Source organism: Pimephales promelas, chromosome 6, assembly GCF_988280905.1.
Source record: "Pimephales promelas chromosome 6, fPimPro1.hap1.1, whole genome shotgun sequence".
Lineage (NCBI taxonomy): Eukaryota > Metazoa > Chordata > Actinopteri > Cypriniformes > Leuciscidae > Pimephales > Pimephales promelas.
In genome coordinates this window covers 13,549,085-13,577,077 of record NC_142774.1, presented here as the reverse complement: position 1 = coordinate 13,577,077, position 27,993 = coordinate 13,549,085, and the positions used below count along the sequence as shown (strand labels likewise).

General features: G+C 39.0%; 1 protein-coding gene across 3 annotated transcripts in view; it reads right to left on the bottom strand.

Moving 5' to 3' along the window:
• vegfc (vascular endothelial growth factor c) overlaps nt 1-7,380 on the bottom strand; it is a 57,788-nt gene extending 50,408 nt beyond the window's left edge. Inside the window, exon 1 of one of the 3 annotated variants that reach the window (XM_039690842.2) lies at nt 6,866-7,380. In XM_039690842.2, the coding sequence (XP_039546776.1) occupies nt 6,866-6,976 (111 nt within the window). In that variant the 5' untranslated portion in view covers nt 6,977-7,380. The remainder of the gene's footprint in view (nt 1-6,865) is intronic. The other 2 variants (XM_039690852.2, XM_039690833.2) reach the window with 2 other exon arrangements.
• Nucleotides 7,381-27,993: the final 20,613 nt, after the last annotated feature.

The following is a 27,993-nucleotide window of genomic DNA, read 5'->3' as shown; positions in this document are numbered from 1 at the left end:
GAACTTTGTTAATAAAACTTACTACTGTGAGAGTTGCACACCGAATTAATGCCTACATCTGACCAGATGTCACCCACATCTGAATCATCCATTCACTTTCCAAACCACTGGTCCAATACGGCTACATGCAGCATCATATCTTTCAGGTACAAATTCCTTTTTAATTGAATATTAAATTGTTTAATTAAGGTTTATACTGTCAGGTTCAGTTTAGTTTTGTTCATGGACATTCAGTGAGTTTTCATCTGTCTCATGTTTCTCTGTTTAGTTCCTCTACTCATCCATCTCCTTGGTTACTGACATTAATGGTTCATGTCTGTCAGCTGTGTTTAGTTATTATCTTCGTTGTGTTCACTACTTGACTTGTTCCATCTCCTGTACTCCTTGTCCAGTCACCGTAATACCTACACTGTCGTGTTAATGTGTTTCCCTACTTGTTACCTGATTCTTGAGTGTTATAATTAAAGTGTTGTTTGGAATTCATCTTCTGAGTCTTCAGCCTGTTACTGGGTACACCCCACCATTATATATATTAAAGTCCCCGTGAAATCAAATTTGAACCTATTTACTTTGTTAGCGCATATTACTAGTCTTGTGGTGAACAATTAATCCGTGCAAGTGAATATATATTTAAAAAATGTTTTACCTTAGTAATCTTTAATCAAAATCTGAAAAGTTACTTCCGGTCTGGAACGGTTTCTTTTTCTGATGACGTAGGTTTCACAGTTTGGGTGGGGAAACGCTTAACCACTCCCCTCAAACCGTTAGTTTGCTATGAGCGAGAGATGGAGAGGAGGAGCGCTAGAGTAAAACCCTGCCCTCTGTTCAATATTCCGTTTCACTTGGAAATACGTCACAGCACTGGAGAAAAATCGTTTGCAACTTCCGGTTCACGGGGACTTTAAGTTTGTACAAGATTAATCTTTTCATTTTACTAATAGAGCAGCCAGTTTGCTAAGTTTCAAATAATGATTAAACAGCAATCAAATTACCATTGTCCGAATTTCCTCACAAGTTTTCATTCACTACCTACCTCAAATGAAATATATTAGTAAACTAATGTAGGGAATAATAAATGAGGGTATAGGGGGGCGATTTTGGACACTGCCCAGGTCTCCAGAACAATATACCTCTATCACTTGACACCATGATGAAAATAAGCAATTAACAAGCAGTTTATGTTACACAATACTGTACTTTTTTTTTTTGAAAGGGGTGGTTGATTGCGATTTCACTTTTTTTCATTTTAAATAGTGTGTAATGTTGCTGTTGGTGCATGAGTTCAATGTAAGCAGAGATATCGTCTTTTAAAAATCAGGAGGTTTAATGCCTACAAAAATGACTCCAATAGGACTACAACAGGTTTTATACATCACTAACCCATACATTTGCATCAACCCTCCCTCCGGAATATGCAAAAAAGGGTATGGCCATATTTCTGTGGCTCGTCGAAAGTGTGTTATGTTCATCCAGCTGTCAGGTCTTTTGTGTTCGGGCTTCCCGTGGACATTGTTCGTTAACAATGGATACAATTTATGTTTGATTATGTTCCTGAAAATGACATAGCTCTCTGTGCTGCGCATTTTAAGAAAAACAGCTTCCAGAATCTCCACGACTTCAATGTCTGATTCAACAAGAAACTGTTACTAAAACATGAAGCAGTTCCAACTTTAAAACCAGAGGCAGCAGTTGTTGGGCCACAACCTGTAAGTAGGCTAAGACTTCATCATTTTAAATGTATTTGCATGTATAATTTCAGATGTAACGTTTTAGTTTTATCGAATGCAAGCGCTGGCTTTAGGCTACTAGTTATGCTATTTTGTGTCTACGACAAACGCGTACAAACATCTTGGACCTGAATATTGTATATGTACTGATGTTGTAAATGTATTTTTAATGTATATGGTGTTATTTTTCGATTTGATCAAGAACGTAAACCAGTGCTAACACTGTTTGTGTATATAGTAGCCAGTTAGTTCGATGCTATTTTGTGTAAGACAAATATAAAGTTAAACAAATATAGGCAAATTACCATTCAGAAACGTTTTGTAAGAGCCGTGTGTGGTGAGGTTCTGCTTGCCTCTCTTCATCGCCGCTTTCTGGGTCTGATTCTGGCTCATACTGATACTGCAGTATCGACACCATTATTTACTGTACATTTGACAGGAACAACACATGCAACTTCGCCCGTAAAGGTAATGGGTGTGAATTTTCCGGACAACGTGCACTACAGTTTAGCCAATCACAACACACCCGCCCACACTAACCAATCTGAGCCCACTGCCTGTTTCTGAGGGAGTGGTTTCATAGACTCAGGAAGTCAACCGGTCGTTCAAATGACAGAAGAGAAAGCGGCTTACAATAAAGGTGAAATTTATGAAAAATAAGACTTTTTTAAAAAGAAAACCACAAATACATGTTATATTGCACACCATAAACACAATCATGCAAAGAAAAAAAAAAAACAGTAAACCACCCCTTTAAATAAGATAATTCTGGCCTCAGCCAATACATGTGCACCTGTTCCTTTCGCTGTCTCACTCTGACTAAATGAACGGGTCACTAGCGGGCGGGGTTTAGAAATATTTCCATTTCCCTTTGTAATTCTCTAAGTCTTTGTTAATCTCTAAGTCTTTGCTACACTGCAAGTCATGACTTCTCATTAAGATCTGTACAAATGATTGCATATTCACTTGATTGTTAAAATGTCCTGCTTCTATGGTATTTCAAATAGTATTAATTACTTTATTCTTGTCAAATTTCACATCTAAATTTGAATAAATATGCTGTTTTGTCTAATAGGGAAAGTTTCTGTATGATTGCACATTGAACAGTCAGCCAAGCTGAGATAAAGGGAAAAGAATGGCAACCTACATTATCTATGTTTTTAGCTCAAACAAATCACAGTAAAGGTCACAACAATGGTAAATTATATTCTGTATAATGTGTAAAAAGAAACATTTCTGATATGTTGTCTATAAAGGAGTACTTAAGGCTTACTGATGGGGCTCTGTGAGTATAAGACAAAAAAAGTAGGGAAATACTGCCTTAGTCTACTACCAAGGGTCTAGTCCCCATACTTTTTTTACTAACACTCCCAAAATGGTCCACACACTGGCTATAATAAGGTTCCTAGAAGAAGGCAGGTAAAAATAGAAAAGAAAAAAAAAGTTTAATAATTTTTGGTGATTTGGATTTTTCTGCTGTAACACATTCCAGTGCTTCTCCTTGCAGAGGAAATTGCAAAAGCGGTCTTGGATCTTAAAAAAAGTGCCAAAACCCCCAGAAAATCTCAGTCCCCCAGCTGCTTCAGGCACACTGCTGGGCCACAGTCAGGGCTGAATTCCTCTGCTGAAGGGGACTGATATCCACAGCCAGTTTATAGACAGCGCAAAAAGAAGGAGACAGCTACAGCTACTCAAAATGAAAAAGCAATCACTACAAAATAGAGAGAGATTTTTACAGATATCCTTTTTTTTTTTTTTTTTTTTTTTTTTTTTGCTCCTGTGTCTGTCCATGTGAGTGACTGGCTGACTGACTGAAGATAGAAACTTTTGCTTGGCTCTATACCGAGATTATCGTTAATGAAAACTATTACGTAAACCGGAATCAAAAGAAAACATTGGAGGGGGAGATTTATAGTCTTTTCTCACACCACTTGATATAATTAAACTTACTTAAATTTGATGGCGGGTCCAGAAAGGTTTAAACGAAAATCACCAGTGACAACAGATTCACCCGCTGTGAAATGCAAATGACTTTGTTCGGACTTCAGAGTGGCTACAGAAAAAAAAAAAAAAACTGCAACCGGACCCATGCGAAAAACAAGGATAATATCGGAAGGGCATTAAATGTAGTCACGCAATGCTGACGTTGTTAACATTAACAGTTTGAGAACAAATAATTTGCACGGTTTTGCGTGATATGATAACTTATCAACGCATTCTCACCCCAAGGCGTCACCTTTGACCATGCTTCAATATTTGACGTTTTAGGTGCCCTTTAGCGTCACTTACATGACGCGATCCTACGGCGTCATCTAACTGACGCTAAAGGAAAGCGTCAGTTAGAGGACGCGGTTAGGTTTAGGTGTGGGGTGGGGGTAGGGTACACGCGATCCTAGGGCGTCATCTAACTGACGCTAAAGGGCGCCTAAAGCGTCAGATATTGAAGCATGTCCAAATGCTTCCCAAGGCGTCATTTAAGTGACGCCTTGGGGGTGAGAATGGGCTGTAACTTATAAGCTCTTGTTAGATTTAATCAGTGTGATTTACTGCAATGTCAGAACCAGAACAAAAGTGGATGTTTCTTACTAGTTCAGATGACATTTTCTGGTGAAAATTCTTATGTTGGTCATACTTCCAAAAAGAATAATCTGTGATTTTGAATGCCAGTATCCACATCGGCGCGTGATTGAAAGCCGCACACTCTCTCTCTCCTCAAAAATTGTGTTCATCCTCGCTGTGCCGTGTCGAGGGTGTTGAAGTACAACTCACGTAAAGTTGATAGTTCATTTTCCTTCATGAACATTTGATACACTTCCCCAAATAACACTTTAAAGCCTTTCAAACATGTCATTCCTTTACTACATCATTGCAGAATTATTAAATTAAGTTCTTAGAAGTAACAACTGAAACAGCCCATTTGCAGAAGTTGCCTAATTCAAAGAATGGTTGAATTGCTGACCTCCCCAAAGACGTGAAGTCTTCTTGCTTATGTCATCACGTCTGACTCACCCTCCCCCAACACACACACACACACACACACACACAAAAGCTCCTCTAAAGTTGTTAAAGTGTTGAAAGGTGGTTGTGCTAAATCTGAAGTTAAAGGATGAGCCGATCTGGCAGGTGGATTGGCTATTAGAGGTGAAGACAAGAGGCAGAAGTGAGTAATCTGTTCCACCTGTGCTAACTTTCCAACCTGGGAAGTACATATGTACCACACACTCACACTGGAGAAGACATCCCTGGGGAATCCCTTGGTTATCACTAAAGAGCATAAATAAACAAGCATGGTTTAAAAGAGAGGGGAGGGGGGGGGCTCTTTTACTACTAGCTGAAGGTCCTTTATCATGGGCGGTTTGTTCTCGGACATTGATTACTAGCCATGAGACACACTCATAGTGACTGAAATTGAAATATAATGCTTACTTAAACCAGAGAGTCTCAAGAGACTTGCAGTGTAGCGGCTAATTATAGAAAATAGACGTTCCCAAAGCAGTCAACATCCCAGTTAAAATGATGGAGTTTTTGTAAAGCCACATGACACAACTATTCGTCAGTCCCAATGAATGAGGTCAAGACTGCAGCTGAGCCTTTAAGACTACAAATCAGGGGGTCCCAGCAACTCACGTGTACTCACCAAGCACCCACATTTCCCAGGTGACCCTTCAGAAAGATAGTCTTTCTAGACAATAACTCTCTTTACATATAGAATCCGCATGCTTTACGATCAATTACTCATGATTTACAGGACAGCTTTGCCAAACATATGAGAGATGGCTATGACAGAAAAGTCCAAGGGAGAGAAATAAGGTCAGTATATTTGCCGAGCGCTGACTGATGCCCAATGAATTATTGATTCAACCATCCCATACATTCATTTAGCGTACAGCCACATGTGCAATTATGGAACAATTATTCAATTTCGTGGCATAAGTGCAAGACAAATATCCCCCAAGTGGACTGAAAATAAACCATTAGAAATTCAGCAGCTTTTTATGTTGTTGCTGTTGTACTTACGATTGGCTTTTGCTTCTCTCTGTGAATTCCAGCTAAATTAATCTTAATAACCATCGAATTTCACAGCGACCCAAAGGAGAATAAGAGAGAGAGTGAGAGAGAGCAGTGAAAACAAAGCAAGTCTAATTTTAGGCACTCGTGATTAGTGTACCTTATAGCCCATGTTGCACATTACAAATCGCACATTTCAAGACCTTGTCAAGATATCCACATTGTTGCGCATAGCATATGGTAGCTATCATTTATACACTGCACATAGTAAAAAATTTCTGCTGCTCTACACAAAATGATAGAATGTTGTGTCTTAATAATGTGTGTGAGCCAAATAATTAATCTCTTGTTTTCAGACAGGTCACATAGGAACTCCTGAGGTAAGAAGATATAATGAAATTAATTGCACCCATTGAGTATATTTATCATCATACACATGATCAAAGAAACACTTTCTCTCTTCTTTTTTTCTCAGTGGGGAGACAGAAGAATGAGAGATAGCAAGACTACTTCTTAATTTGCTGACCCAATGTCACCTGCTTCCACTTCTCGTGGCAATATAACTGTGCTCTCAAATTATTTCTATTATAAACCATAGATGTGTGAATGAAGTTAGTCTTAAAATGATGTCCTATGATAAATAGGCTACATGAAAATGGTAAATATTCCAGAGGAACTGGGTGCTTTTATTAATTTTTTGAATTTATATTGTAATAAATAAAAACAAAAACACAAATAAATAAACAGAGAACAGTAAGGTCAAATGTTGTTTAAATGTCACATCCCCCTAAATGGTAAAAATAGCTTTTAATGATCTGTCCAAGCTTAGGAGATATAAATAGATTTTTGGATTTCATTTAAGTTCCATTCAAGTGTTTATGCAAGAAGCCCCTAATAAATGATTTAGGATTGTAAACTAAAGCTAATCTGGGCTAAGTACAAGCACAGTCACCAGTGCTAGTGATGTTGGCTCTTGATATGTTGCATCTCAAAGCTCGCAAGCAGTAGTACAACTACGTTTGAAAATAACTTCATCCGGGATTTAGGACAACAAATCATAACTAATAATAAATGATGCATCAAACTAATTTCTCCACATTCAAAATTTGAAAAGGATCTTTAGTGCTTACCATGGCATCTCCTTGATCTTGGTCATAATCATAGTAATCGTGACTTGACTCCAAAGCAAGGTTTGCGTAAAACAATGAGAGACAGTAGACAGAAATTCCAAATAAGAGCATTTTAGAAAAAAAAATAAATAAAAATCTCTGAAGTCTGAGCAGAGTCTGTTGAAAGTTCCTCTTTTGCAGGTTCCAGCAGCAGGTTTCTAGAAAATTCTGTCCTTAAACTAAAATAATACCCATGTATACGTCCAACATTTTAAGAAGACACTTTGACACTGGTCCATGGAATGCACTTTGAGCTCGTCCCTTCACAAGCGCATGTGAACATCCACTCCGTGCGGAGAGAGATCAGTGTGGAAGTGCGCTCAGCGCTCTATGGCATGTTTTATGCAATTTCACGCTGTTACTTTGACTCCTTCTCCTCCCCCTCTCCGTTTCCCCCCAGACTGCCTCTTCGGTCGCTGTTAGACACATTCCGAGACATCAAGAGAGGAATATCAGTCATGGCACGCGCGCTTTTCTCAGGTGTCCACTACAGCACGTCAAAGTCACTGTGGGCTATTCACGCACGAGCGCGCTGAATGAACCATGCATTTGCCGTTTTTTTTTGAGTAACGTGAAAGGGCAGTGGTTCGTTCCAACATGAAAACTGTTTTTACTTACCGATTCATCTCATTTTTTTTTTTTTTTGAAGAATATGCAAGTCTGGCTTCTTATATAGGCCGACTATTACAGCAAGACGAAAAACATCCAAAAGTAGCCCATCATAAAAGTAGTGTGACTGCTTACTATTAGCTATAGGCTATATTAAGACAAAACCCCGAATTAAAATGTTTTAATGGAGTAGCTATACAAATTTAGTAGGCTATATACCTACCACTGACAATAAAAAGTGTTTTGTTCCTCAGCATGCTCAATTTAAAAAAGTGTAAAAATGTTATTAAAAATAATAAAGTAACCTCCCCAAGTATAATAATAACATTTAGTTATAATAACACCTTGATTGGGGCTGGGTAAATGGGATGACTGTCAAAAAGTGGAACAATTTACCTAAATTCACCCTACTCAGTAATTTTCTTGGAGGGGTTTTATCCACAGGGGGTCTTAGTCCTCAAGTTCACCGAGTGCTCTTCTAATGCTGAGGAATGCAAGTCCCACTTGAATCATTGTGTTCCATTCACCGCTGTCAAATGGTTGCATTTAATTTTGTGATCTTCTCAAATACTACTTTAAGTAGCAGGCTAAACATGCACTGTCAAATGCATTCAGTGTTAAGACTAAAGGTCTAGTTTGAATAGGCTCAGGGGCTGAGGATTTGTGAATGATAATCTAATTATCCATGACACTATTGAATACTTCAATGTGAAAACACCTGACAATTCACTTTTAAATTGCTGGCCAAATGCTTTCCAGGGCAATTGAGATAAAAGTTCTGCTTTTGTTTTCTATTAAATAAAAAGTATAACGATAAATGATTGTATATGGTGACAATACAAATATAGTTCTTGTGGTTGTTGTTAAAGTCAAACAATTCCATAGGCAGAAGAAGTAGCCTATTTCCAAATCAATGCAAATTACTTGCAGAACTTATCACAAATTTGAAGCAAATTTGAAGCTTGTCAGTCAAATAGTATTTGGCAGTGGCCAGCAACTTTGCCAACTTATTTGACTTCTCTTTGCTTAGGAACAGTCTCATTCTGCTTCCCTGACTGCTTTGACTGGTCTAATTCTAAAAGGTCAAAGTTCAGAGTAGTTTTATAAGGATTAACATGAGTTATTTTTGCCTTGACGTTACTAAAAAGATTACTTCATGGGAGAAGTTATATAATGTCGTCAGCCAGGCGTCTGGAGCTGCTTAAATGTTTATCCACAACTGATATAATCTTATTTTGAAGTCCGCAGTGGGACTTTTGACATAGGTTTAGTCTCAAAAATGGTTTTAGAAGCTGACTATAATTTCCATGCTTTTGTTTTACATGACCATTTACATCCTTCTCCATTTTTCCTTCATCCAGCCCACACATACCAAATAATCTGTCCTTATTTAAACTCTCCACTTTGTGCTCCATAACTCCGTTTATAGCAGTTTTGCGTGTGATTTATATAATGCATTCATTGTAATAAATTACTGATTTTTATCAATTACAGCTGATCTGAGGGTTTTGTCTGACATTTTTCTGTTTTTTTTTTCCCAGTAATTTTTGAATGCACATTAAACTGATTAATTTAACATGGATGAAATAAAAGCCACAAAACTTTATCTTAATTTTCATTGTAATTCGTAGCTGTAGTGGTTGCCTTAAGAAGCACTTTTAGCACAGTTTGGTATTACACCTGGTCCAAATACGGGTCCACGGACTTCATTGCCACCAACTATGAGCACTCAGTCTGTGGCCTAAAAAGGAAGGCTCCACCATAGGAATTTATGAGGGTCCTCATCATGGCACAGTGACCCAGCACTGTAACACTTTTGCTTGTCTGCTCATGTGTGCACAGCTTGTTCCCACACTGGGAATTTCTCTCCTCCCGGAACTGGGAAACAATGGGTGTGGGAGTCCTGTGACGGGACCTGCTGCTTTGGGAAGCGCTGGACCCTGTTAATGCTGGAATTTGCGGTGTCCCTTACGTTTCAAAGAACGGCTGTGTTGAGTAGGGTAGATCGATGAGGATAAGATGGTCACAGGGGGGTATGCCTAATCTTGCACTCTCCAGCATTCCTTGGCATCCTCAGTGGTTTGTTTGTGATAAATTACATTATTGAAGGCCTACAGATAGGAAAATACAATATCACTGAATTTTGTGTTTAATGTAAAGAATAAAATTATTGAAAAATCAAAATCTTCACATATGTATATAAATAATGAAGGACTATTTTTGAGCAGATATTTCAACGTCAAAAACAACCCATCTAATTAAAACCAAATGGAGGGCCTGTGTTTCAGTAATTAAGAAGGGAAACGTGCTATGACTGAGATAAGGATTGGTTTTAAAGCACCTTTGTTTCGCAGTTGACAGCTGAGACAATTAATTAACCAACACATAAGGAAAATGGTCATGCAAGCGCATGTGTGGTCTTGTGTGTGTGGCAGTGCAGCCTTAAATAAGAAACAATTACCCACAGTAGAAACCATGTTAGTTCTCATATTATCTACATGTATAATGTTAATATAATATGTTATAAATTGATTAAAAGTAACCATAAAGAATTTTACATTGCTGTAAAATGTTTCTTCAGCACAAAATCAGCATATTAGAACGATTTCTAAAGAATCATGTAACACTGAAGACTAGAACACTGATGCTGAAAAATTGTGCCCTTGAACATTTTAACATAAAACTGAAGTTTCAATTTGTAATAATGTTTCACAATATTACTTTATATAGTTAGAACCAGCATGATATTTTGAATGGAAATACTGACAGAGTTTCAAAGTTTACGTAGAATTTAAAACTGTAAAATTACATAAAATTACTTAGGATGTAATAATCAACACTTGCTTTGAGAGATGAAATAGTAAATCGGCCAAGACACCTGTCACCGTAGTTTCCCTGTGGGGTATGTTGAGAGAGTAAGTCATCTCATGCCTTCAACAACATACACGTAATGTAATTGTATGGTCAAAACATCCAGTTCTAGAATAAAAAGAAAACGTAGATGAAATGTTCTCATAGTCATGTTAGGAAATGTTTAGATGACTGGATAGCACTTCATAAAAAGGGTGCAAACAACTGGTTAGAGTGTCACGGGCGCTAGAGGCATTTGACCCTCGGCTCATGATTGATATTTGCCTAGCAAATTACCCTTACTGAGAAGGTTTTCAAAGTGAGGGACCAGTGAAGTGACCTCTTAAAGATGATCTTTTACACATAAAATCCCACTCACACACAGATATACACACACACACACACACTGGCATTCGAGAGATGCTAAAGAGTGAGAGAATGGGGAGGGCTAAAAAAGAGAAAAAGAGACCTTCCACCTCTAGCCTGCTTGCATTCGTATGGAAATAAGTCTTCTCGAGAAGTTTACATTAAACTCTGAATGAGGATTAACATGGCTCCCGCTTCACTAAACAAAGCAATTACTGAGCACATCTCCGTCAGCCTGACCGGCTGTATAAATACTGCCTATCCTGCTACAAACAAATTGCGAAGTCACAAACAAATTGTGTTTCTTGGTACAGACTGAGTAAATGAATTGAGTACTAAATGTACTAAACAGATTTTATCACATCCTTCACGACTACATGAGATGTGTATGGAATTTTCAGATATAATTTGCTTTGAATATCATATCAAGGCAACAAGTGAGACCACTGACTCCCACCTTTGTTTACTTCTTGTTATGACCGATAATGGGTGCAAGGAGATGTTTGACAAAGACCGATAGCCTATCTCCCAACTTCGAAAAACTTTAAAATGTAGTTTCTCAGTTTTGCCTAAACGTTTATATAACATTCACATAGATCACACTGTGTGTGAAGGAATGACGCCTCAGGCTTTCACAAAAGATAATCTGTAATCTGTCTAACAGACAGATTTGTCCAAACTGACTTTTCAAGCTTCACTGGTCATATACAGTGGGCCATTTCTCTCAGTTAACGTATATTGAGATTTAATCTGTTTTCTTACGAATATAATCAAGCAGGCCTTACTAGTTCTGATGCGTTTATAAGACAGTTCCCATAGTTATTCCTCATCTCAAACTGGATCTTTTACATCTTGTACCGTCATGCTTATTTCTTTTGTATATTTTTTTTATTTCAAAAGTAATTATTAAGAGCTCAGTATAATAATTTTGTTCTCAGCCAGCATAAGAAGTATTTAGAGGACTGTGGGTGAAATGTCTATTTGCATTAAGGATGACAGTCTCTGACAATTTCTGGGAATGTTCTCTTCTTTTAAACATGACTCAGAGGAAACAAGTTTGACAGGGCATCAGAGTGATAAGACTTTTGGGCAAAAAAATTGTGGTGAGTGTGTTAATGAAATATTTATATTCTCAGTCATTCTCAAGGAGTCACATGATGACTTTCACAAGGTCAAATAGAGATAACAAATTTTAGTGAAGTCAAAAGAGTCTTATGGGCATTTGGAGTTTGACCTTTACAAAATTAGCATAGTTCTCTAATGTCTTTCCCAACAAATGACAGTCAAAGTCAACAACTGTCTGCAAAGTTAGTAACAAAGTTAAAATAAGTCTAAGAAGATAACAGAAATCCCTGATAGAGTGATTTTCCCCTTCACTTCATACTGTATAAAAGTTGAGTAACCGCAGTGTAGAAACAGAGGGGAATATTTTATGAAATCAAATGCAGTGCTGCCAAAGAAAACTATTTGAAGCAGCAAAAAAAAAAAAAAAAGTGTACAAGACAGAAATGCCAGTAAAACTGATGACAGAAGATTTAGTCATCATATTGCCTGAAGCGAAGTCTTATAGGACCTCGCTTTTTACTACAGATATGCCTATTACCGTGCTGTCATGATGTACATCAAAATGTACACTAATAAACCACAGTTGGTCTGAAGTTCACCCAGTACAACTAATACAACCTCCAACCCATATGTGTTTTGAGACATCAAGATGTGTAAAATAAGAGGGTTTGTTCCCAGATTAGGGGTATGTATGGGTTTATATAATATTCATAGATGAGTTTTATGGACCTAGAGTCCATGTCATGGGAGTGGTAGCAACTCATGTACTGAATATTTTCATATGGGAACTGGGTATAGAGCACCTGCCAGCCAAACAACAAAACCAACTGTTACTCTTCAAAAGTCTGAGGTCAGATCACTTGTAAATTAGGAAAACGACCCCTCCAGACTAGCTGACGAGAGAGAGAGAGAGAGAGAGAGAGAGAGAGAGAGAGAGAGAGAGAGAGAGAGAGAGAGAGAGGGAGAGGGAGAGAGAGAGAGAGAGAGAGAGAGAGAGAGAGAGAGAGAGAGAGAGAGAGAGAGAGAGAGAGAGAGGAGGTATGTTTCCCATGAACTTTTGCCAGGTTCTGTCGGACTAATCCGCAGGGAAAAAACAAACCCAGTGTCTTTCAGGGCTTTGGTTAAGTAATGAGGAATTCTGGCCTCAGTCTTTAATAGGAGAAAATGGCCTTTTTTCCTTGTCCTCAGGACTACACAGACTGATGTCTCAACCTGCTAAGTTATCCAAGAAGCAGACTTTTCAGACATTGAAGAGCTTGTTTATTTCACATTAACACACATAAGTCTTTGTCAAATAACAAGCATTGGATTGGTGCATGTAAGTAGCCAAATCCAGGCATGTAAATATGCATGTGAGCAATGCAAAGACAAAACAGTAGTCACCTCACCGTCTTCTCCTTACTCATAAATCTTCTGTTAGTCTGCAATAAAGTATTTGTCCTTCATCAAACCATCACTGTTGTATTTTGTAAGAGCAGATCAGAATGATTATAGGCATCAACTGTTAAATCAATCATGTTCATATCTGTGTGCGATTTATGAATGTTTATGACATTTTATGATGTTATGATGTCCTTGTTACTCGGTCTGACAAAGCCTTTGGCTTGGATTTAGGGATCAACTGGGTCTGGGTAGATCCATCATTTGACCCCCTAATGAACTTAATGCAATCTAAAGAATTCTAATCTCTGAAATGCATACAAAGACATATGAAAGTCAAACAAAATTACTACCTGTCAAAACAGACGTGGTGCTCTTCGTTGCTGTGATAGCTTTCAGTGATAACATGACCTCATTGCCTTATTGGTTTGGTAAACTACAGGAATGCAGCACCCTACATGGGCAATTTTTGTCTTTTAAGAAGATAGAAGAATCAAAATACAATTTTAATCGTAAAAGTATGCTTTGATTGTGTTTCAGTCTACCATTTTGTTTTAAACTGTCATTAAATGTGTGTGATGCGTGAAATAGGATTATCTAGGTTTTATGTTGGATCTGAATCTGTTGCGTAGGAGACAATCATAGACATTCAGTTCTGAGCCACTATTATTATTCCAAACCAATGAAATCATCCTTGCTGGCTGGTTTTTATTTACTCTGCAGCACACCACATATTTAGAGGTCATATGCTGTTTCATGGTTGTCTATTTAGCTTTTGCAGAACTAATGTTATTCTACAAAAGGTCTGCATGAGTGGCACAGTGAGTGTACATGCAACAAATTTCTGTATCAGAATCGAGTCCTCTGAAATTCCTACGTACAATATGAGTTTGGAAATCACAATTACCACACAATGTGCTTTAAACGCATTTAGTTGCGATAAAATGGACTCGCTGAATAATAACACATTTTCTCACTGTTTTTCTCTTTCAGACAAAGACATTAAGTTTTAGTGATAATGCAATGAATGGAAGATCATAGAATGTATATTAGCTGTGTATGAGTATTTTTTTATTTTTATTTTACTTTAATGTGAAAACTAAAATGTGGAAAGAAATGTAGCTTTTATTAACATGCAGATCTATGGCACTTTCTGTTCTGAAATTAATTTATGATCCACATTACTGTCCTTATTGTAAATGATGCTATAACTTGGAATCCTCTCAGTTCCATGTAAAAGTTAATGTTAGATCTATTTCTCTCAAATCCCAACTTTCACAAGTATCACATATAATGTGTAGTGTGACACTAATCTCAGACTGTGTAAACTTTCAACAGAGGTCTTACAGGAGTGGTGTATGTTTTTAAAATAAATGTCCTCTGAAGAGAGACTGTTTGCTAACTCTGCTCCGGTGTTTTGGGAGAGATGAGTGATTTATCATCACTTCCTTTACAGCAAGGAGGTACACTTGTGTGAAGGTTTTCAGCTTTAAATTCTAATAAATCGGTAGTGATGCGATGTCAGCATGCTGCACAGAAAAGCTGTCAAGGGTTGGATTTTATGGAAAGCCGGAAATTTCAGGCCCTAGGTAGACCCGGGTTAATGCACACAGAGGCTTCTTATTCTGTTGCTCAAGTCTTCATCTATAATCAATCATCAATGCAATACTTTCATCAAGTTTCAACTGTAAAACTGGTAAATACAAATATGTTTATGTTCAAAACAAAAGTCTTAAGTTTGACATTTGTAGACAAGTAGTATTTTGATCAGCTGCAATAAATTCAGAGCTGTAACGAGATTTATATATTGTAACGGCTCAGGCCATGTCCACACTAATACGTTTTCATATGAAAACGTATATTTTACTCTCCGTTTTGGCCTTCCGTCCACACTGAGCGTTTTAAGTTGACAAAAACGTATCGTTTGGAAAACGCTCTCCAAAGTGGATAAATTTGAAAACGCCGTTTATCGCATTGTAGTGTGGACAGTGAAACCGGAGGTATTTCAAAACGATGACGTAAGTTTAGTCATGTGATCTATGTATTACCAGATATTCATGTTTCTCATCCACACTGAAACATCGGAAAATGCCTGAAAACGATAGAGCGTTTTTAAACGAAAACCTTGTTTTCAAATGTATCCAGATTAATGTGGACGTAGCCTCAGTTAGTTGTTCTATGTTTGTCCTCAAGTTCCAGGTGATTGCTGGAGGGCGTCTCTTTACACCTGAAGGAAATCATGATACTTTAAAATAAACTGTGTTGATCAGAGAGGGGTTAATTATTGCTTGCTTGGGTCATTGCAGCAGCTCATGAGGATACCGGAAAGCTGACGGAATGTGTCGGATATGGAAGACCACAGCCGCCTCGGAAGTTCTCTTGTGATCCATCTTTCCGTATTTTGATGTTTTGTTGTTTATATTCGGTTGGACTGATGTCACTTGAACTGAAAAGGAAAGGCACATCCGATAAAATATTTTTTACGTTTTCACCCGCGAGCGTTCTCGTGTAAACAGGGCCTTACTTTGTCACGATCTAAGAATGGAATTGTAACAAATGGGGGTTCGTCCGGAAGAGTAATTCGATAACAAATGAGATTTCATTCGATTAGATATTGTTGAGCTCATTTAGCTGATTAGGTGCCCTGTTGGATCATAATGTGAAAAAGTTAATCCTTGTTTATTTGCATCATTTTTTAGATACATTTAAATTTGTTTAGTCTATTTTTGGAAATGTCCTGTGAGTTCGAAGTTAGTCGTCATTTATTTAGTAATGCTTTGCGTTGATTTGTTATTTTTATTTATTTATTTATTTATTTTAGTGCAGGCAGACACCGCCGTGGGCAGGAGCAGGGTTAGACACCCCTGCTTTATCTCCAAGTGTTCAAGAAATAACTTAATCATATCATTATCATACCTTCAGGGTTATATTCGTAATCTGTTATGAGTTTCGGTCTGCGAAATGCACCCGGAATCTTCCAGAGATTGATGTATAAAGTGGCATTCGGCCTGGAGGGTTGTACGGTGTATTTGGATGATGTTATTGTGTTTAGTGATACATGGGAACAACGTCTGGTACATCTTCCTGCGCTTATGATGCGTTTGGCCGAGGCAAGTCTTACAGTTAACTTTGCAAAGTGTGAGTTTGCCAAGGGTACTGCAAGATATTTGGGTAAAGAAGTTGGACAACGTGAGGTGTGTCTTATTCAAGAGAAAATCGTGGCTATTCAGCAATTCCCACAACCCTCAACAAAGAAAGAACTGATGCGTTTTTTGGGCATGGTAGGGTATTATCAGGGTTTTTGCCCCAACTTTTTCACTGTTGTATCTCCACTCACTAATCTGCTTCAGAAGGCTGTTAATTTTGTTTGGAGCATAAATTATCAGAGAGCGTTTGAGAATGTTAACCTGTTATTAACTACTGCTCCTGTTCTAGCTGCTGCTGGAGAAGCTTTTTAAGATACAGGTGGATGCAAGCCAGATTGGTGCTGGGGCTGTGCAAGACACCCTGTAAGTTTCTTTTCATGTAAGTTGAATAATTACCAAAAGAACTATTCGGTAATAGAGAAAGCAGCGTTATCTTTAATTCGGGCTCTTCAGCATTTTGGCTTTTACGTGGGGGGAGGATTACCTGTGGAGGTTTACTCTGATCATCAACCCTCTGACGTTTTTGCATTCATTGTCTCCGAGTCAGCGGTTAATGAGGTGGATTCTCTTTTTACAGCCTTACAGTTGTAAAACAGATTAAGGGAACTGATAACGTTGTGGCAGATGCATTGTCTTGTGTTCCTGAGTAGACCTAATAAAGTGTAGTAAGTGACAATCAGCGACTATTAGCACCAAACGAACAGGACCGGGGATGCTGGAGAAACAAACATTTACAAACTGATAATATGGAATGCAAGCATGAAAAATGCCCACAAGTAATCACACAAAACAAAAGTTCCCACCAAATGAACCCACTGTTAGACAAAACCAAAATTCACTAGAAACAATGTAAAAAGAAAGAAATAAACAACTCGGAAAAACAAACCAAAAAAAAAAGAAAGAAAGAAAGAAAGAAAATAAACTATAATTGATAATGAAAACTAAATAACCCTGGTAGGTAGCTTTTCACCATACTTGCCATATAAACACCATGGGCCCTATTTTAACGATCTGAAACGCTAGTATCAAGTGCAATTTGCAAGTAACTTTGTGGGCAGGTCTTGGGCACTGTTGCTATTTCACCAGCGTAATAAATTACTCTTGTGCCCGACGCAAATTTAAAAGGGGTTGGTCTAAAATAGCTTAATTGTTTATTTGGTGTGGTTTGGCCATAATGTGAAATAAACCAATCAGAGCACCATCCATTATACCCTTTAAGAGCACGTTTGCATGTTGCATGGCGAATTGTTATTATTATGGCAAATGTACCAGATGCACGCCAGGGGCGGTTCACAGTCGAGGAGACCGACGTTCTTGTCAGGGTTGTAAAAGACAAAGAAGTGAGATTGTATGGGGATTACGGTTGGGTATTGTTTGAATTTGAACGATTCCGATTCCTTGTTTCGATTCCGGTTCCTAACGATTCTTGATTCCGATTCTTTTAAGAGGCAGGGTCAAAAAAGTTTAGCTAACCTTGCTAACCAATGGTCTTTCTGAAGGAAATACTCTGACCTTCTCCATCAATTTTAATTCTATGAACTTTTTACTTTTTATTTACTTTACTATGAATTTCTCACAGGGCTGTTTTCAACTACAATATAAATATCAAATCTATGAACTTGAATATAAATGTTATAAATTATGAATATATTTTCACAGGGGTAGACTTTCCTCAAGAGAGCTTTATTTTTGAAAACACATTTACACATGAGTGTATGATGCTGCAGGTATATGCTGTGCTCCCACTGATGGGCTAAGCAGGTGCAGTATAGGAAATGAACAATAAGAAACAAGCAACTTGTAAAAAACAGTCCAGATTAGCAGCAGGTAAAATCTAAAATCAAAAACAGTTCTTGTTTAGGAAAATGACCATATCTGCCTTCTCAGGCCGGATGCGTGAACGTTCTGAACAGATAGTATCTGCTGCTGTGGAGAAAACAGGTTTGCTGGGAGTAGAAGAAGCTTGAACGCATAAATACAAGAAAGCAAGATTTGACAGCAAAGAATAAGTATTTTGTTGGTTCCACCACCATGCAGCAGGGTCCTCAGACATAAGGACCGGAATTACTGGTATATCTGCAGCTCTTTCTCCACTCGTTTCTTGATGGACGTGGAGCTCTGCTGTGACACTATGTTCTGTGCCTCTTCTTCAGCGAACAACTCCACCAATGGAGTCATCCTGGGCAGTTTGCAGGGAGGCTGTTGCTAAAAAACAAAACAAAAGGTTAATCAATTAAAATCATGATCATTATTAAAATTGAAAACCTATATAATATCAGCTATATCGTACACTTACACTCTCCTGCTCATCCTCATTCTCAGACTGCATGGTGTCCCCATCAGCTCCACCGTCTTCCTCTGTTGACTACAAAGAACTTAATTAGCATTTAGATAGCTTTAATAGCTGAAAAGGACCGTTGTGCATTTCACCTCTTCAGTCAGATTTCTCAGGATCTTGTCCCAGATGTCATCATCCAATTTATGTTTAAAGCGTGGATCCAACGCAGTGGCCACTTGGAGAAAGTTCCTGATCTCATCATTCTGCAAAACACGTTCTTTAAATATTTCAACAAGCCACAGGATATTTCTAGAACAATTTCTTTCCTGGTGCCCTGCCTCAGTCAATTACCTGGTAGCAATTGGATAGGTTTGCCCAAACCTGTTTTTTTTTTAGGTGTTGAGGTGTAGAACACCTTTATCAAGTTGAGGAAGTCTTAAGCTTTCCTAAAATCCTCCTTAGTTAGCCGAGCAAGTCTGTAAAATAATTAAGAACACATAGATTGGAGATGGAAATATTCTCCTTTTTTCTTAACAAAACACCTAACAATTATGTTGTAAATTCAATTCAGAGCGTCTTCCGTGTCTGGAATGGATGTCTTCTTGAGTCTATAAGGTAACAATAATATAAGAAGATAATAAGAAGATAAAATTGTTTGAAATGGATTTGGCTAAAAGAAAAATTTGGTTTCGTCTATAGTCTAGCCAGCTGGGTTAAATAGAATTGCCTACTAAAAAGAGACTAAAATATAATTTTCATTGACTAAAACTAGACTATGTCTTTCGTCGACTAAAACTAGACTAAAATGTCATCGGTTTTCGTTGACTAAAACTAGACTAAAATGTCATCAGTTTTCGTCGACTAGACTAGACTAAAAAGAGTAATGTGACTAAAACTAATAAAAACTAAAATGTCGACTTGACACAAAGACTAGACTATAACTAAAATTAAAACAGGCTGCCAAAAACAACACTACCAAAAACTCTGTTTAAGTAATCCGTATGAAAGCAACGACATGTTCAGTTCTCCAGGCCGAGCTGATTAGCTGATGCGGTCACGCCCACATGCGCGCGAGCTGTTGAAATTCGAATTATCCACGCGGAGGAGCCTACAGCTGTTCCCGCACTCATCACCTGTAAACAAAGAATCAGCGTCTCTGCCTTTCGTCGAGTTTTGATGTTTTTTAAGGTAAGACGCATAATATCTTATGGTTGTATAACTTACTTTACATTAGTTAAACTGGTGCTAGACCAAAATGTTATGAAATGAGATTGGAGTTGTGAGAAATGAGATCGTTTTTATGTTTGATATTAAGCACAGCAAGATATAAAGAAGGCTTAGTTATTCTTCAGTGGTGATATTATAATGTTTAGAGATGTATAACAGTATGTTTAGGCTAATTGTTTGGAGTGGGTTCGGTTCAGTTTATGTCATCTGCACGTGCTGAGTTTGAGTCACTTGCGCTGTGTGTTTGAAAAGCAAAACATGCCAAAAATTATAGGCATAGGTTTTCTCCAATCTCATTTCATAGCGAATGGAAACGTTTGAAGTAACATGCTGTATTATATTTTTGACTAGTGTGTTACTGAAGTGTTCCTTTTTAACGATATATAGGCTGCCTGCTATTTATCTGTCAATTTTTATGCAGCCCTATACATAGGCTATATTTTTGTCTAGTGTAGTGTTACTGAAGTGTTCCTTTTTAACGATATACAGCCTAGGCTGCCTGCTATTGTTATTATCTGTTATTATTTTATACCCTTTTCATAGGCTATAAAAATGCACAACAAACTTGGTGTTCATTTATATTGAATAATTGTAACCAGAAAAATAAAAAATGTATTCCCAAAATCATGAAGCCCTATTTTCTCTTGATATCAGCATGTTCACATGTGTTTATTTATTTATTTTTTTTACAGGAACAAGATCCCACTGACGAGTCCTGTTGACTTCAACATTCATCTCATTCTTTCATCACGGGAGACTCTGTTCATGAACATGGTAAAGTGAAAAATCAAACACATTGGAAATGACAGGTATGTTATGTTTCAGGAATGACAAAGTGTGACTGTTCAAGCCTCTGTTATTTGTCCTTTGTGTATTTTTGGATTATGTTGTGTTGTAAAATGCAAACATTTTGTTCTTTTTTTAAATCTCATTCTTTGTTCAATGCTCCTTATAATGATGTTGGGCCCCAGAGCACCTAATAGGGCCATTAGGGGAGGGTCTTTGTCTTCTCTGGTGTGAAAAGCAGTAATATTAATAGCTAGTTAATGCATCCCCGCATAAAGCTATCTTCCCCAAAACATGTCAAACATTTTTTAAAAGACTTTCTTATCTGAATGAGTAGTCAGGAATATTTTCACATAGTTTTGGAGCAAATACTCTAGGCTGTGTGATACAATTTTCAAAAGTCTTGTGAAGAAATAATCAGTATGGGTTTTATGGCCTTATTTCAGTGGCATTTGTTTTTTGGTTTGACAAACCACGCATAAACCTCATTATCTAAAAACTACAAAATTTTACATACATGCTGCTGACCTATTATTGTAGCAGAGTTTGTGCTGAATACAGTGTAATAATACTTTAACCATGAAAATGTCACAAGTAACAGAAAAAAGCACATATATCAGAACACCTCCAGGACCCAGAAAACAGCTCAGATCCCTAAGGGTTAAACAAAGCGAACTTTGTGTGTCTTACATAAAGTTGTTGCTTCTCTTCGAGAACCACTTTGGCCATTGAGCACCTCTTCATCCACACAACAATGGTTCGGACCTTGGCCACCCACTGACTCACTGAATTTAGGGAGTATAGACTTTGTGCTGCTATTTTACGTTATACCCGGGATCAACTCTGGCAACTAAGGGATCTGCACAGCGGAAACTTCCCAGTCGATCAGCCTGAGGAGTGTACACGGACATCCAAAGCACTGAGGAAAAGAGGCCGGTGTGGGGGCGTACAGTGTGCACGGGGGAGCAAGCCACCTCTACCTACGGTCATCCTGGCTAATACTCCTTGGTGAAGCAACTTACCGAGCTGCGGAACGCTGTGAGGTACCTCAGAGTATCGGGAAAGTTATCTGTTGTGCTTCACGGAAACATGGCTTAAAGACATGACTGAACATTAAACACTCAGGATCACAGGTTTTAGGGACCCGATTAGACTGGACGGTGATGTACAGGTAACCAGCAAAAGAATGGGTGAGGGAGTGTGTGTTTATATTAATGAGGGATGGTGTGGAAATTACACCGTAAGAGACTCCCATTGCTCGGAGGACATTGAACTATTGTCGCTATCGGTAAGGCCTTACTATCTACCTAGGGAATTTGGTCAGGTGTTTGTCACTGTGGTACAGTATATATTCATCCTCGCACTAATACTATGGTAGCGGCAAATAGGATATACGACACAATGGCTAAATTAGAAGACATGGCACCTGATGCACCAAATTTTGTTCTCGGGGATTTCAATGGATGCTCAACTAAAAGCGTGTTGCCCAATTATTATCAATACGTCAAGTGCCCGACAAGGAGGGAAAAGACACTCGATCTATGCTTTGGGAATATTAAAGATGCTTATAAAGGCTGTGCAAAACCACCCCTCGGAGACTCTGATCACAACGCAATCCAGCTCGTCCCGCAGTATGAACAAAAGCTCAAGACCAGAAAACCTGAGATAAAGACAGTCAAACAGTGGACTGATGAGTCTGTTGAATGCCTTAGAGGCTGTTTTGACTGTACTGTGTGGGACATTTTCACGAATGCTAGTAAGAACTTGGAAGAGTTGACTTTAGTGGTGACTGATTATATTCGGTTCTGTGTGGACTGTATAATATCAGAAAAAAACTTTTAGAGTTTTTCCAAATGACAAACCTTGGGTAAACAAAGGATTAAAAGTTGCACTGCACAGGAAAAGGATAGCTTTTGAACAGGGAGAAAGGCTAAAAATGAAAGCAATTCAGAAGACCGATAACAAATGGTTGTAAACAGAAATATAAACTGCAGATTGAGGTGAAAATGAGGGGGGATAACCTGAAACGTGTATGGCAAGGAATGTATACAATGATGGGGAAGGCAGAGAAGAAAAGCCACAGATATAAATGGAGATCAAGCATTTGCAGATGAACTGAATGTTCGAAACCTCAGACTTTCTCTTGGAGCGTGATGCAATTAGACAGCAGCTACAGTATGGTACTCCTCCGACTTTTACAGCAGATGAGGTACGTAGAGTTTTTAACAAAAATGATTCTAAAAAAGCTCCAGGCCCTGACCAAATATGTGGAAGGGTTCTGCAGAAGTGTAGTGAACAACTTAGCCTCATCTTCTGCCAGCTTTTTCAAGAGTCATTAGATACACACTACATTCCTAAAGCCTAGAAGTTCTCGCTCATTGTACCAGTACCTAAGGTAGCAAGACCAGCTGATTTAAATGATTATCGTCCAGTCGCCCTAATATCAATCATGATGAAGAGCCTAGAAACAATTGTTCTGAGACATATTATAAATCATGTGCAATGTAATATCGACCCTTTACAGTTTGCCTATAGGAACAAGCGTAGGACAGATGATGCACTTCTGTATATGCTGCATAATGTCTACTGCCATTTGGATAACCCCAAACAATATGTCCGGGTCCTCTTTATAGATTTTTTCCTCTGCCTTTAATACCATCAGGCCTCACATTATGATGGAGAGGCTAGGGCAGTTAGGGGTAAATCCTAATTTAATCAGGTGGGTTGAGTCCTTTCTGACGGAGAGAACACAGTGTGTTAGGGAAAACGAAGTTGTGTCCTCTCAGATTATGACCACCCCACAAGGCAGTGTCATCTTACCAGTATTGTTCACTCTTTACACCAATGAGTGTAGAAGTGGGGATGAAGGAGGGGGGTGCTTGGGGTGAGGGAAATTCTGTGTATTTTTTATTTGTATTCTGTCATGTCCAATTGTCTTTGGTATAAATGTATCAGACGTACTGTAGGGGCAGAACAATTTTCCGAGATGATAAATAAACTTAATCTCTTATCTTATCTTAGCTCAGTATCAATTAGCTTAGGTCTAACGTTATTGCTTAACTAATCTAAATGTTGGTGATTCCACCTCTGAGAAGGGATGCAGCCTTTTCACAATGTGTACAGTGACCTTTCTGTGGCACTCTTCTTTTTGTTGCACCGACATCTTCCCCCTTTCTGCTATGGTGAACGGAGTAGGCTCAGCACATCGCAGAGTCGTGGAGTCATGGCTAACGTTTGCGATCTCAGGTCGCAAATTGTCTATGAAAAAATATGTGGGCTAATTTGTTAGCTTCCTCAATGTTGGCGCAAGATATATATATATATATATATATATATATGTATTGTTTTACTTACCAGATTCGGACTGTAGTGCAGTCACTGCGGTCCCAGGCTGGGGGTCAGAGCCAGAGGAAGAGGCAGCAGAGGACGGTCAGCGCAGCGCGTCAATTATGGGGCACACATCTATTTGTACTCTGTGTAATCAGAGGTGCTTTATCATGTTCGGCGTGCACCCTCTGATGCGCGACACATTTTTATCACAAATGTTCCATTTTGCCAAGATTTCATTATTTTTAGAAAAGTGAAGCCACACTTTGGACCGCCGACGTAAGCTACTCACGCGGTTATGCCAACACTTCCGGTAGAAGCTTCTTCTTTGGTGTTCAGCGGTTTCTTCTTCCGGTCGGCGGACTGTAAATATCAAAATTAGGAATTGAAATTTTAACTTTTGAAAGATTCCAGGAAAAACTAAAAGTTAGTCCCGGTTCCAATTGATACTCGATACCCAACCCTAATGGGGATGGGAGATTTTTTTTTTTTTTCCTGGTTCTTGAAGGACAAACTAATTTTTCAGATGTTCTTATATACATGTGTGTCTTGCCACTATTTGGAAAACATGTCTGATCCGTCATTACTACAATTAGTCTGAAAAATTTGGGTAAATGTGTAAGCTAGATTTAGGCCAACATTTTTTTTTACATCTTCATGGACACCACATTGATTTCGATCATTTGTTAATATTTTTTCTTGTTATAATGTATGATTTGCAAAAATAAAAACTGCTGCATCTGTGTTGATAAGAGAATCAAAGTGTATATTGCCAAGCATGCGTGCTTAAAGCAATATGAGCAACGCGTTGCAGTTTCTTGAACTGCAAAACAGCACTAGGGAATGTTTGCACCGAAACACGCCTTCTTTTTGCACCGACAAGCAAGTTGCAAGTTAATTTCATAGTTTAACTTATTACAATGCCATCGCCACCAGCCCCGCTATAAATAAACTTAACAGTGAGAGAGAACTGAAACAAAACCCAGGAAGGGAAGAACCAGGGACCTAAAATATTCCGGCCACTTCCATCTTATTGGACTATCAAAGCCCCGCTCAACAAGGACCAATCGGCAGGCCAAATCACTGATCGGGCCACATTCTACCCCCATTTTATTTTTTCGGTGGCCCGACGATAATCCAAAGACCCTCCCCTCTGTCATGGCCTACTAATCCCCTTTTCATGGCCTATGTCCCACAGCCTGAACCATATAGAAATACTATTAGACGTAGGGGCTGGTATAACTGCAGCACTCAAGCCCCTCTCCTCCACTTGGTAAACAGTGCAGATTTGCAGCCCGGTCTCATCCCAAGGCTTTTTAATTATGTATAATTATTTTTAATAGTAAAACTGGTCACTGCAGAACATAAAAGGTGGATTAACGAGCATTGAGCTAATAGGTTTGATCCTTGCAAGTTTCCTTTAACTCTTGGAAAACACTCAGCAGTAAAGTCAATCCTACATAATACAGAGCCTGCATCGTTTTACATAGGTATATTTATTGGCATGAGACTCAGTGGTGCTTTTGCTCCAACAAAGCTGAACATTCCTTTTGATTTGAATGGTACTGCTATATTTGAGTTTTATATTGCCTCATGTAGAGAGACTATATTATTCCAGTAAAGTTGGGGGGGGGGGGGGGATGAGGCAAAGGGGATGGTTGAGATTTAATGTAGTCACACGCAATTTAAAACGCATTTAAACACAAATTCAAAGTCAGCTTTTTTCATGTCTAGATGCCTGTTTAAGGCTCTTGGCCCTTCAGATGCCAGGTTTGTCTGGAAACCTCTGGTGATTTCGGTCTGTGAAAAAACAGGGATTCTAATTATTGGACAAAAAACGTTCTCATGTAATAACCTAGAATATTATCTAACATTTGATGGCTGCTCTGTTAAGTTTTCGTCTTCGGTTAGGAACCTGGGTGTGCTTTTTGTTTTACCTTTCACTAAACATATTTAGATATATCGAAATCATCTTCCATTGCGATTTCCCGTATATTTAAATAGAAATTGACACAATGTGTCAAAAACAGTGCTGTGACCCTGCGGAGCAGAGAACCATTGCAAGCTCTCCCTGTGATTTCTGAATCATCAGGCGGATCACAATGGTCATTGTGGGGCCATTGGAGAAGAGAATTACAGGTCCCCATTACATCCTGACTATGCAATGAGGTATCCAGAGGCTTTCCCACTCCGTACTATCACCACACCAAAAATCATCCATGCCTCATTCAACTCTTCTCCAGGGTAGGAATGCCAGAGGAGATCTTGACGGACCAAGGCACAAACTTTACGTCCCAGCTCATGGGGCAACTGAACTGGCAGGTGGGTATTACCGCTATCAGAACAACATACCACCCACAGACAGACGACCTGGTGGAAAGCTTCAACCAGACCCTCTAAAATATGCTGCGGAAGTTTGTTTCAGACATGGGACGAGATTGGGACAGGTGGCTACCATTTGTCCTCTTTGCTTTCAGAGAAGTTCCTCAAATGTCAACAGGTTTCTGACCATTCGAGCTCCTCTACAGTTAGCAAGTGAAAGGACCGCTGGACCTGCTGCGAAAAAGCTGGGAGGAGAGTCCTGCAGCCAAAACCAAGAAGAAATGCATTGTGCAGTATGTGTCGGAGATGAGAGACCACATTGAGCGGTACCGGAGACAAGCGAGAGAAAACCTGGAGGTCGAAACAACACAAAAGCGGTGGTTTGATCAGCACCAGTTCCAACCAGGTCAGAAGGTGTGACCCTCAAAGTCTCTTAGAAACACTTTGGCTTTTGTGGATAAGGCATATTTGGTGACTGGTCAGGCCACGGCATGCCTGCATACAATGTCCATCTTGCAGGCATACCAGGCTGACTTATTAAATTATGTGAGTGAGATTCAGGAGGTCAGCACTGACATAGTTCGCAAACTGTGCAGGCTGCAGATTTATATCTGAATGCCACCAAGGAGACGGCCTAGCTAATGGTCGTACTATGGCAGCGCTGGCGGTTGCATAGAGATATTTATGGTTAAATCTCTGGCATGAAGGAAAAGGATAAAGCTTTTCTTCTGGACGCCCCTTCTTTTGACTACTGGCCTATTTTGTGACTCCGTCAACACTGTCATCAATAGAATTCAGGAAAGAAAAAATTCACGTCCCAGGGACTGCTGGGCGGAAGCAGTCCAGGCCATCATCCAGCTCCTCGCATAGGGTGCAACCGAAGCAGATAGTCAAATCTTTCAAACAGTGGGACCAGATGTGGCACTCTCAGCCAAAGTCTTCTGGCAAAACTAATCTAAGGATAGTTATTAGGATACTGGATAGTTAGTAAGGATACTAAGGGTGGTCCTCACCATGGGAGAGAGGTGTTCAATCGTTCTCCCTCTGTGCCTTCAGGGGCCCGTTCTGCCAACCCCGCCTTCATGACGATGCGTAGAAGGTCCCAGTGAGCACTTTGCCGAGGGACACTATCTCACAGAGCGGTCAAACCAGTTGTTCCCTGCTTACCAGTTTCTTTGGGGAGACACCCACTAATAACTCGCTTTCTTCGTGGTACTTTGAAGCTGAGGCCAGCAGTTCGCACATCTCATCCTGGTATCTGGCCATCATATTAGAAGGCCTCTCTCTGGCTCCTTTTGAGCCTATTGAAGAAGTTTCTGAGAAATTCATCACTCTAAAAACTATCTTTCTAGCTATCTCATCTCTCAAGGAAATTGGAGACATTCAAGTACTCCTTGTGCCTGGAATTTTCTCCTTCGTGCCTGGAATTTTCGCCTGGTATGGTGAAGACTTTTCTCCACCCTAGACCGGACTATGTTCCTAATAATATTGTTAGACCTATAGTTCTGTTGGCCTTCTGCCCTCCTCCATTTCTGATATCAGACCAAGAGAAACTTAATCTGGTCTGCCTTGTTAGGGCCTTAGATGCTTATGTCCACAGAGCTGCCCTGTGCAGGAAGTCTGAACAGTTGTTTGTTTGCTTTGGGCCACCCAGAAGGGGGTGTCCTGCATCTTAACAGAGGATGAGCAAATGGGTGGTCAGCCCTCACCTTTGGCTGTTCGAGCTTACTTTA